Consider the following 13189-nt stretch of genomic DNA (forward strand, 5'->3'; position numbering starts at 1 on the left):
TGTCATTTTTTCTTTAGAAGGAAAACCTTGTAAGATGGAGGTAGATACTGGCTCAGAGCTCTCCATCATCTCATGGAGCCCCTTGAAGCGAATCCTCCCTTGTATGGCAAAGAAGAGGCTTCAAGACTGCAATCTAACTCTACGTGATTACCAGGGCAGAACCATTCCAGTCATTGGGAAAGGCAAGTTTTTCATTCATTTTCAAAATTTTAAGGGTCACTTGCCTTTAGTTGTGGATGGTGCCTTCCCAAGTTTGCTAGGGTTAGACTGGTTCCCTGCCCTTAGCCTTCATATAGGAGGGATTCACTCTATTGCCAATCTGGAGGTGGATGCCTTATTTAATGACTATGCTGATGTATTCAACGAGGGCCTTGCGTGTTATGTGGGAACCCCAATATCATTCAATTTGGACCCCCTAGCAGTTCCAATCCATCTGAAGCCTCACAGAGTGCCCTTTGCAATGTGCCCTAAGCTGGACAGGGAACTGGATAAGCTAATTAACTAGGGAATCTTAGAACCTGTGGACTTTGCAAAATGGGAAACACCTATAGTCACGTCCCTCAAGAAAGATGACAGCTTAAGGATTTGTGCAGACTATAAATGTTTGATAAACAAATATTTGCATATCAGCGCATATCCAGTCCCAGACATCCAGCACCTTCTGCATTCTTTCGAACCAGGGACCGTTTTTGCAAAATTAGATATGTCTCAACCATATCAACAGCTCCCTGTTGACAACACATCTGCTGAACTACAGATTATTGTAACTCACAGAAGCACTTTCAGATGCAAGCGCATCCAGTTTGGGGTCAGTGTGGCCCCAGGAATTTTTCAGTCATTAATGGAGAGGTTACTACAAGGGTTACCTGGTGTAATACCTTATTTTGATAACATATTAATTTCTGCCTCTGACAAATCTCAACTAATACAAAGATTTTGAGGGGTTCTCGATTGTTTCAGAAAAGCAGGCCTCAAATTGAAGAAGGAAAAGTGCACTATTGCCACACCACAAGTAGAATTTCTGGGCTACAAAGTTGATACCTCTGGCATTCACCCAATATAATCCAAGGTACACCCAATCCACGATGCACCCACACCATTAAACAAGACTGAACTTTAGTCTTTCCTGGGACTACTTAATTTTTACGCCTCCTTTTTGCCCCATAAGGCTTCCATAGCAGAGCCACTTCATAGACTCTTAGACAAATACACCTCTTGGCACTGGGGCCCTAAGGAAGCCTACGCTTTCAAGGCAGTCAAATCATTGCTTACATCTGATGCTGTTCTAATTCAGTTCAACAAAAATTTGCCTTTAATCTTGGTTTCACATGCTTCACCTTTTGGCATAGGAGCCGTATTAAGTCACAGACTGCCCAGTGGGTCTGAGGCACCAATTGCCTTTTTCTCCAGAACGCAACAATAGTCAAATTGACAAGGAGGCTTTAGCTGCAGTAACATCAGTAAAAAAAGTTTCTTGAGTTTCTCTATGGTCACCATTTCAAACTAATCACAGACCATAAGCCCCTCTTGGGACTTTTATCTGGCAACAGACAAACACCTCAGATTTTGTCTCCAAGAATGATCAGGTGGACATTATTTCTGGCTGCATATTCTTATATGCTGACACATCAAGTAGGCAAACACCTCAGCCATGCAGATGCACTCAGTCATTGCCCCCTGCCTACTCTGGTGGAGGATCCTGCACCAACCAATGCTGTGGTTTCTGATCGAAGACCTCAAACTATCCATCACTACTTCTGACATCGCTGCCCACTTTGCCAAGGGCAAGATAATATTCCAAGTCCTTGATTGGGTGGGAAGGGGGTGATCTAAAGGCCCCTTTTCACCTGAATTCTTGCCTTTTAAAATCTGTCAGCAAGAATTGTCTTCCTTACAAGGCTGCCTGCTGTGGGGAATCAGGGTGGTTATTCCTTCCCAGTTACAGATCCCAGTCCTAAAGGACTACACATGCTCTGTTTGGGAAAGAAGGAGTATTGCGTCCTAACAGACTGAGCTGGAGTTCTCACTCCGGTCTGTGCATCCAGCGAGAATGTGGGCCGCTCCTATTGGCTGAGGCCATTTGACAACTGACTATAAAAGGGCATCAGCTGTTGCCCGTCAGCTGGCTGCCCCATTAGCTTGCGGCAGCTGCGGCAACCCTTTATTGTTAAATAAAGTTACAGCTGAATGTTGCTCCAAGTTGCCTGCATTATTCTGCCCACCTATATTACAATTAGGAGGCCAGATTAATTTGGTGAAACTGTTCCTATACACAGGGGTGGGATTCAAAAATCCCAGCAACCAGTTCTCTGCCTGGTTGCTGGGTAGGCATGGCCATGGTGGGCATGGCCTACTGGAATTTCTGGGAGGGCTGTCTTTCACCTTCCCCAGAGTCCAGCAGTCCTCTGGGAGAGCAAAAATGGCCTCCCATGGACTCCAGAAGCTCTCCGAAAGCCAGAAACAGGCCCGTTTCTGGACTTCTGGAATTTTCAGGAGGTTCATTTTTCACCCTCCAACAGCCTCCTCATAGACCGTGCAGTTACCTGCATCCAAAGTGGGCTGCATGGAGACTCTTTGGAGGGGTGGGGCAGGATGGGAGGGGCCAGCTATTCAGTTCAACTATTGGTTCGGCAAACCAGATGTAATTTTAACATCTGGTTTGCTTGAACTGTCCTGAACCAGCTGAATCCCACCCCTCCTATATAGATTTTTTCTTTTTTCTTTTTAAAAAAAATCCTTACAGGTAGCTCTCAACTTATAATCATTCATCTAGTGATGTTCATTCTGGGTTTTTTAAATTATTATTTAAAAAACTAAGAAAAGAATCAATTAAATCCAAAATTACATGTCAGTTACAACTTTTGGGAACTTTGGTTATAGTGTAACCCCTTTATTCTTCAAAGCAGTGCATGGAAAGAACTGTTCATTGTTTCCATTTTTCACTTTGAGATCTCTTCCCTTTATAAACTACTGGGTTGTTTTTTTTGGCACCAGCCAATAAAACCAACACAATCCTAAATTGTATTAAAAGAGAGATATAATCAAGGTCAAATGATGTACCAATACCACTCTATAAAGACTTAGTAAGACTAAACCTAGAATACTGAATCCAGTTTTGGTCACGACACTATAAAAAATGTTGAGACTCTAGAAAAAGTGCAAAGAAGAGAAACCAGGATGATGAGGGACTTGAGACTAAAACTTATGAAGAACGGTTACAAGAACTGGGCATGTTTAGTCTAGTGAAGAAAGAAAGGACCAAGGGAGACATGATAGCAGTGTTCCAATATTTGAGGGGCTGCCCCAGAGAGGAGGGGATCAAGCTATTTTCCAAAGTACCTGAAGGCCAGATAAGGAATAATGGAGGGAAACTGATCAAGGAGAGCTTCAACCTAGAACTAAAGATATATTTTTTTTGACGGTGAGAACAATCAATCAATGGAACTGTAGTTGCCTTTGGATGTTGTGGGAGCTTCATCACTGGAGGCTTTTAAGAAGAGACTGATCTGCCATTTGTCAGAAATGATGTAGGGTCTCCTGGTTGAGTGGAGGGGTTGGACTAGCTGACTTTTACAAGGTCCCTTACAACTCTGTCAATCTAATCTAATCAACAGATAAAAGACAAGCATGTCAAAATCATAATACAGTTTGATTTGAGTTTTGCTAATTCTCTGGATATTTTTGTTGTCATATATATGTATATGTGTATGTGTGTGTGTGTGTGTGTGTGTGTGTGTGTGTGTGTATTGTGTGTGTGTGCATGTTTGGAATAAACAATTCCCCTTCCCCTATAATTTATTTAGTTTTTGAGTGCCACTAAGGAAGACATAAATTCTAATGAATGCACAACAAAATCCATTTTCCTTCACATTGAAAAGTTTATTTCTTATGAAGGATTATGATTGTACACAACAGAATAATAACCAATCCTGTTGACATGTTCAGGATTTAAAAACCTTGAGCATCTATACAGGTAATCCTCAAATTACAACCAACTGTTTAGTGACCATTTGAAGTGATAATGGCACTGAAACAGAGACTTATGATCCTTTTTCAGACTTAGGACCATTGCAGCATCCCTATGGTCATGTGCTCAAAATCCAGATGCTTAACAACTGACTCATATTTATGACGGTTGCTGTCAGATGGTGCTCCATTCAAAATCCAAGAAAGACAGTCTTAGACTCCATTGTTATGGAGAAAAGAAACATTTACTGGAAATCAAGTGGTAGCATCAAAGGGATTCTAGATCTGAGGATTTACATGGAAAAAACACATATACAAAGTTATGGCAATGTTCCCACCAACAACGCTTCAGGTGGTCCATTTAATCGAAGATGTGTATAATGTCATGAGGGGCATCTTCAGGTGGTGATGCAGACATCTGACCCTTGACCTTGGCCTAGTTGGATAAAGAGCTGCAGTTGCACAGTAAGCAAGTGAATAAGCATAAACAACAAAGTTTTCCGCAAGTTATACAGTTCATTCTCTAAAACCTCCAGCACATTTCCCACCCCTCAAAGCCCAATTGATTCACCCTCCCCACATTACTATGGCAGCCATAAAGATAGTGAGAAAAAGGAAAGGAGTCTTGAAGGCTGACAGCTGTGGTGTCCCAGGGTCACTTGATCCCCCTTGGTGACCTTCTCATAAGCAAAGTCAATGGGAAAGCCAGATTCAAAAACAAAGATATTTATTTAATATATGTCTTTATTTCTTTATTGAATTTATATTGAGGCTTATTTGCCCATATTGACTCAAGGTGGCTTACAGAAAATAAAACCTCATTTAAAATAATAAAACTAATAAAAAGAATCAAATAAATTAATATAGCATAATATAATGAAATCACCCCCTACCTCTTGCCCCGGTGACAGAAGATCACACAAGTCATTTAATGTTCTGGTTTCCCCAGGAGCACTGGCAGAACCAGGTCTTCAGCACCTTTAAGAAGACTGTTAAAATGGGGGCCATTCTAATCTCTGGGGGGATGATGTTCCAGAGAGAGGGATCCACCACAGAGAAGGCCCTTCTTCTTGGTCCCACCAGGTGTACTTCCCTGGTGGATGGGACCTGCAACCTTTCTCCCCCCCCCCGGTGGGTTGGATAGATGTGACCAGCAGGAGACCGTCCCTCAGATAACCCGGTCATGAAGGATTTTAAAGGTAACAACAAGCACCTTGAATTGAACCCAGAAGCAAATCGGCGATCAATGCAGCTCCTGAAGCAGAGGTAATATATACACACACTGAGGTCTGCACAAAGTCAGGCGGGCTGCTGCATTACTAGCTTAACTCCAGTGATTCATTTAACAACCATGGCAAGAAAGATAGTAAAGTGGGGTAAAACTCACTTAACAATTGTCTCAACAACCAAATTGTTGGACTCACATTGTAGTCATAAGTCAAGGACTACCTGTATTGTAAACTATAAAGTCAAATGGTGTTTTTAAGTCTGAAATTATTGCCAGTTGAATTCTGGTTGCATTGCTCAAAATGTCACCAGTGCCACAATCCTCTAAATTTCATCTCATTTCTAGTACATATGAGAGTTCTGGAACTATTCTGCTCATTGTCTCAATTTAAGGTGCCTTTCCTTTTATGGATTGCATTCTGGATGGCTTTTTTGACTTCGGCATTCCGAATTGTGTATATGAAAGGATTCAGCATTGGGGTAAGCATGGTGTTAAAGACTGCCACAGTCTTTGACAAGCGAAATGAGAACTGGATGTTGGGTCTCACGTACATAAAGACAAGAGCTCCATACAATATGGACACCACCAAAAGGTGTGATGTGCAGGTGGAGAAGGCCTTCTTCTGCCCCACCGTGGAGGGGATGCATAGGATGGTGGCAATAATGAAAATGTAGGACAGAATCATGAGAAGCAAGGTCATAATCACGCTTACAAAGGCGGCTAACAGTCTGAGAAACTCAATGAGATGCGTATCCGCACAGACAAGCCTCAACACAGGACCAAAATCACAGTAGAAATGTTCAATGACATTGGACCTGCAGAACGGCAATCTCCAAACCATAAAAGAATTAGGAAAGATAACTATAAGGGCAGCATACCAGGTGGCCAAAGACATTTGAAGGCACACGTGCTTGGACATCATGATGGGATACTGAAGGGGCTTGCAGATGGCCAGATAGCGGTCAAAGGCCATAGCTGTCAGGATGAAAAGCTCTGTACTACCGAAAAAGAAGTGAAAAAATCCTCGAATAAGACAGCAGTGGAAGCAGATGGTGGTTTTGCTTTGTATAAATGTCTGTAGTAATTTGGGCACTACAGTGGAGGTATAGCAAATCTCCAGGAAAGCAAGGTTGCTCAGGAAGATGTACATCGGTGTCTGAAGTCTTGGCTCAATTGTGACGATGATGAGGATGAAGCCATTCCCAAGGATGGTTACAATGTACATGAACAGACCCAGCACAAAGAAGACTCGGTGAAAGTCATACAGAAAAGGAATTCCTAATAGGATAAATTCAGTTACTCGGGATGTATTCCTGGGTTCCATCATTTCAAAATGGTTAATGATTTCTCAGCAATAGCTCAGAAGACATCTAACATTTCAAAAAATTATTGCTAACATGTACATTATATTTACAAATAAAGTTAAGAAACAGAAACAAATGAAGAAAAAAAAAATCCGAAAACAGGAAGGAAGGATGTACAGTGCTTTTAAAACTTGTGAAATGTTCTATTTATCTAAATTTGTTTCTCCAGAAAACTGACTTATTGTTATAACACCTACACATTTAATGAAAACATGAAATGCATTTTATCATTTCCAATATATTATGCCAAGAAGTGTATGAAAAGTCACTATAGTAATGTCAGGTGTACCACATTATATTTCAATATTTGGACTGATATTGCAGAAGTTACACTTCTTTTTTTTTCTGTAATAAAAGAAGAACACATTTAAGGAAAAAAATCTTACTAAATAAAAGAGAATTCAAAGGTGCTTTTTCAAAAGGCAACTGGACTTCCTTTTCCCCCCCTTGAAGACGCTTTGCTTCTCACCCAAGAAGCTGCATCAGTTCTTAATAGATGGCTGGGGGGATGGTACTATTAGTTATTCCTGTCAGAATTGATCCTTCCACCACTACCCCATCTTATCAGAACTGATGAAGCTCGTTGGATGAGGAAAAATTAAGGAAGTCCAGTTGCCTTTTGAAAAAGCAATTATGAGACAATCATGACCTGGATATCTGAGGATTTTCATCGATAAATAAAGGAACATAGTTCATTTAGGAAACATTGCATAACATTTTAATATATAGGATTGATTTCTGAAATCTCACATGAGAATAGTCTTTACATGATCAGATTATGATTGGTAAAAAAGAAAAATAAAGTCTAAAACATTGTATAGTCATGGAAATAGAAATATATTAATTTTGTCTGAACAATCAGACAAACGTTTACCAACACCTGTCTTATTCTTTGAACCTGGAAAGTGCTACTATAAACTTTTGCAACTGTCTCAGTCCCCTGTGAGTGTCAATTAGGTCAAATATTTACAAATAAAATTGTCCATCTCATTTCTAGTACATATGAGAGTTCTGGAACTATTGTTTCACTCATTGTCTTAATTTCAGGTCCCTTTCATTTTATGGATTGCATTATGGACAGCTTTTTTGACTTCAGCATTTCGAATTGTGTATATGAAAGGATTCATCATTGGGGTAAGAGTGGTGTTCAAGATTGCCACAGTCCTTGACAAGCGGAATGAGGACTGGACGTTGGGCCTCACATACATGTACATAAGAGCTCCGTACAATATGGACACCACCACCAGGTGACATGTGCAGGTAGAGAAGGCCTTCTTCCTCCCCATGGCAGAGGGGAGTTTCTGCATAACAGAATAGCCAGCTCTGAATCCAAGCAGATTCTTTGTTGATGCAACCCTTTTTCTTAGTGGTTTTAGTTCTTATTGTTATAATTTGACTGGCAGGAGGATGATTGGAATTACCTGGAAACAGGATTTGGGAATTTTGAACTTGGCTTAACTTGGGGACAATTAATTTTAACTCCAAGCAAGCTTTGTTTTTAAACTTAGCCCCTACACTCCCATATCTCAATCTCATGTTACTTTTTTGGATGGGAGGGGAGGAGAAGGGAGGGAGGAAAGGAGAAAGTGATTTGAGCATTAAAGAAGAAGAATTGATAAGACTGTGCAGTGCTAAGATTAAAAAGAAAATCAAACTGTGATTCATTGCATATTTGAGACTCTGAATATTGGGCTTCCTTCCTTTGACACAAAGCAGTTGTTTCCTTCTCTGGGATTTGTATGTCACACCCACACCCACACCCATACCCACACCCACAATGAGATTCCTGGTAAGTTCCTATTGACTGAAAAAGCTCCAGAACATTCCTAAAATATAACCTGCTCGAATCTTTATCAGGTTGCAAATAGTAACCTACTTTTAAGCTTCCAAAGAGGAACTATTTTCTCTCACTTCTTTATTTCTGGAGGGGCTTCTTGAATGAGAAGCGAAACATTTTCAAGCAATATAGGAAAGTCCAGTTGCCTTTAGAAAGAAAGCACCTTTGGGGCAACCATGACTGGATGACTGAGAATCTTCATACAGGGAATTCTTTAAAAAGAACAGTTTTTGATTTCTTTATCTATAATTCTGCATCTTTAAAATAAACCAGCCAATTCCAAATCGCAGAATCCTAAAATGAACGAGCATGTGGGATTTTTCTCTCTATATGTCTCTCTATCTTTTTGACCATCATACCAACAATTTGGAAAAAAAAATGGAGAGAAAGTGATACGGATGCAAATTTCAAGGCTGCTGAATGATCAATGATCCAGACTAAATCTTGAAACCTAGAAACCTCCCCACCTCCCCAATTCAAACAGATTAATACAATAGGGGGAAAAAACCCTTATCACTGCATTCACAAGAATTTTATTTCATGGTGCTTAATTAGATTGAAATAAACCAGAGTCAGTTTTTGCTAAGGTCCAGAAATGACTTTGTATCAACACCTCCCTGACAAGAGTTTGAATCCTGGCATGATTTTCAAGGCCATATGAAACTTGGGGTCCCAAAACTTGGCATGATTTACAGCTATTATTCCAATAGCATCACTTACATTCAAGAATATCTATATATCATGGCTTAGTCTACATCTGTTTGCCTGTCTGTCTGTCTGTCTGTCTGTCTGTCTGTCTGTTTATCTATATCTTTCTTTCTCTTTGTCTTTTTATCTATCTATTCATCTATCCATCTGTCTGTCTAGTTATCTTTCTGTCTCTCCATCTTTCTGCCCAACCATCCATCTATCCAATCTGTCCATCCGTCAGTCCATCCGTCTGTCTGTCTGTCTGTCTGTCTGTCTGTCTGTCTGTCTGTCATCTCTGTCTGTCTCACACTCTCTCTCTTGCTGGCTAGCTATTTAGCTATCTATCATCACAGCTTCCACATGTAAAAGATTTTCTCCTTTGAGTGCAGTTTTTTCTCTCTCAAAAACACCAGTTTTACAGATGTTGATAAGGGCACAGTCTTTAAACAGGATTACAGTCCAGATCAAATAAATAATCTCTGTTCTTACCTTTTAATCACTATTGTATGTATTCTGGAGACCATATTAACAAAGAAAAGCCTTACATATAAGTAGCAAGTGTGAATAACCGGAGGTTTTTTTTTTCCTTATGTGATTTCTTAACAGGTCCTCAGGGATATTGCAAAAGTTTCCACACTGGTGTGTAGTGAAAGAGTGTGATTAATTCATTTTGTTAAGAGTCAAGAATGAATGGAAAATTAAGCCAGGATGACTAACAACGATAGTATATAGGATGTGATTTATATATTTTCCATATTTTTTAACATTTTTTTCTCTCTATTTCACCCTTTGAATGATGTTTATCCAACATCCCCTTTGAGGGAGTCACTCTCATCTCTCAAGAGCCCAGCCGAAGTTTCCTCTGCTGCATCTGAGAACACGTGCCACCCTATGATGGAGATTTCCAACCCCACCATGGTTCAAGATCAAGTGAGGTACTAATACCACTCTATAAAGACTTATTAAGATCACACCTAGAATACTGCATCCAGTTTTGGTCACCACACTATTAAAAAGATGTTGAGACTTTAGAAGAAGTACAGAGAAGAGCAACCAGGATGATTAGGGGAGAATAAAACATATGAAGAACAGTTACAGGAATTGGGCATGGCTAGTCTAGTGAAGAGAAGGACCAAAGGAGACATGATAGCAGTCTTGCAATATTTGAGGGGCTGCCACAGAGAGGAAGGGGTCAAACTATTTTCCAAAGCACCTGAAGGCCTGACAAGGAATAATGGATGGAAACTTATCAAGGAGAGATTCAATCTAGGAATGAGAAATTTCCTGACAATGAGAACAATCAACCAATGGAACAGAAGTCACCTTCAGAAGTTGTAGGAGCTTCATCACTGGAAGCTTTCAAGAAGAGACTAAACTGCCATTTGTCAGGATTGGCATAGGGTCTCCTGCTTGGGTGGAGGGGCAGTTGGACTAGTTGGAGGGCAGAGCTGACGTCATAGTATCACATTGAGCTTTCTGGGAGTTCCTGGGGACAGCCTCAATATCCTGGCTGTCGGGTGGTCCAGATGGACCTAAATCATTTCAGAGGGCCAATAACTTAAGAAAGCACACTTTGTTGATCCCAGGGAGACTGAAAACTCCCTGGTTGATCCAAAGGAAGCCTTCAAAACCAATGGCAGAGGAAAGCGGCCAAATGCTATGAAGCTGGGACAGCTGCCAAAAGAAAGAGAAGTTTGAAAGAAGGTATAATCGCTCTGGGTGAGGAATTGAACTGAACTTTAATTTCAAATCTATTGGGAGAAAGAGCCCCCTGGGGAACAGTGGGGTGAAAATGAGACTCAAGAAGAGAGGCAGAAGTGGGTTTTTTTCCACTCCACCACTAAAAGCGGTGAGGAAAGTTTTTAAAGAGCCAATTGAAAAAGGAAGCAATCAATTGTGGACTTCCTGAAAGAATATCACCATTGCAGCATCTCAATCATGTACTCAAAATTCAGATACTTGACAACTGACTCATATTTATGACACTTGTGATGTCCCAGGGTCACGTGATCCCCTTTGGTGACTGTCTGACAAACAGAATCAATGAGAAAGCCAGATTCTCTTAACAACCATATTTATTTATCTGTTTATTTAGTTTTAATTAATTAATTAATGTAATTTATATTGCCACCTATTTGCCCATGGTGACTCAAGGTGGCTTACAGAATATAAAACCTCATTTAGAACAATAAAAATAATAGAAAGAATCAAATAAATTAATATCGCATAATAAAATAAAATCACCTCCTACCCCCGCCCCAGTGACAGCAGATCACCCAAGCCATTTAATGGGCTACATGGTTTCTGAGTTCTCCAAGCCCACTGGCAGAACCAGGTCTTCAGTTTCTTCTGGAAGAGTATTAGAGTGGGGGCCATTCTAATCTCTGGGGGAATGACGTTCCAGAGAGAAGGATCCATCACAGAGAAGGCCATTCTTCTAGGTCCCACCAGGTGTATTAACCTGGGGGTTGGACCTGCAAAATTCCTGCTCTCCCACTCTGGTGGATTGGGTAGATATGACCAGCAAGAGATGGTCAGTTAGATAACCTGATCCCAAGTCATGAAGGGCTTTAAAGGTAACAACAAGCACCTTGAATTGAACCTGGAAGAAAATCTGCAATCAATGCAGCTCCCGCAGCAGAGGTAATACATACACACACCAGGGTCTGCACAAACCCAGGTGGGCTGCTGCATTACTAGCTTAACTCCAGTGATTCATTTAACAACCATGTCAAGAAAGATAGTAAAGTGGGGCAAAACTCACTTAACAATTGTCTCAACAACCAAATTGTTGGACTCACATTGAAGTCATAAGTCAAAGACTACCTGTATTGTAAACTATAAAGTCAAATGGTGTTTTTAAGTCTGAAATTATTGCCAGTTGAATTCTGGTTGCATCACTCAAAATGTCACCAGTGCCACAATCCTCTAAATTTCATCTCATTCCTACTAGCTATGAGAGTCCTGGAACTGTAATTAATTGATTAGGCTGATTGTTGCTTGGGAAAATTATCTGACTAGAGAGATTACTGCAATTGATTGATTGGTGTGATATTGGCTATATTGATAACCCAAAATTGTTCCATTAATTAATTCAATCAATGTACTATCTTAACAAACCTACCATACCAAGAAAAAAATCCAATGCCAAACCACAACCTAAAGAGAAATTAATCCCCACCAATGAAGCACAAGACTCCTGCACATGCCTTAAATGCTACAAAACTCTAAAGGATAATGAAAACTCCATCAAATGTTCTCTGTGTAACAAATACGCTCATCATGACTGCTTGGGATTACCCGAGCAAATGATTCAATACCTAGAATCATGCAATGAGTTTCCATATCTCTGCAAATCATGCAGACCCAAACTGGATCTGTTGGAAAGAGTTGATACCATTGAAACACGATTAACATCCCTTGACACCATAGTAGCATCCCTGGATGCCTTAAAAGAAAGATTATCCAACCTCGGAAAAAAAGACACAACGCAAAAATCTGAACAGCCAATAGCTACAAACCACATCTCTACCCAACAACCACAACCCAATCCACAACCCAATCCACAAAAAAAAAAAAAAATAACCCAGACAAATATTGATATCCCAATCCTCATCAGAGAAGCTGTTGAGCGTGAACGGAAACGTCCAAACGCCATCTTATTTGGTCTAGAGGACATCAATGATAATGATGACATCACAACTGTCCGAAACATCATCAGTGATTATCAAGCATCAAACATCTCCCCTGATGAAATACTTGACATTTCCTGCATTGGCCGAGAGCTCAAAAACAGAGACGGCTCTGTGGCCCCACGCTTCTGCAGGGTCATTTGCAAAAATGAATCAAGCAAACGTAAATTCATTTACACTATAAATTCACTCGCCAAAACCAACACCAACCATAAGAACCTCCATTGCCGCCCTGACCTAACCATACAGCAATGTGCCCGCTCCCGTGTACTCCGCACAGAACTCAAAAAACGTCTAGACAATGGAGAGAAGGACCTGTACATTGACTACCATGCTGACTGTATCAAAAGTAAATCACACAACCCGCAACTCAGCTTTAACCTTCAATCACAACTCTACCTCAACCAATCCA

At 40.5% G+C, this 13189-nt stretch overlaps 1 protein-coding gene across 1 annotated transcript; it reads right to left on the bottom strand.

Annotated features, from left to right (window-relative positions):
- Positions 1 to 5576: 5576 nt before the first annotated feature.
- Positions 5577 to 6518, bottom strand: LOC113424161 (olfactory receptor 6X1-like). The gene has a single exon (XM_026685764.1). It carries the CDS (start codon positions 6516 to 6518, stop codon positions 5577 to 5579), a length of 942 nt encoding a protein of 313 aa, XP_026541549.1.
- Between the last annotated feature and the right edge of the window lie 6671 nt (positions 6519 to 13189).

This window comes from Notechis scutatus, chromosome Z, assembly GCF_049901735.1.
Source record: "Notechis scutatus isolate UNSWTSFEM ecotype Mainland chromosome Z, rNotScu1.2, whole genome shotgun sequence".
Classification (NCBI taxonomy): Eukaryota; Metazoa; Chordata; class Lepidosauria; order Squamata; family Elapidae; genus Notechis; species Notechis scutatus.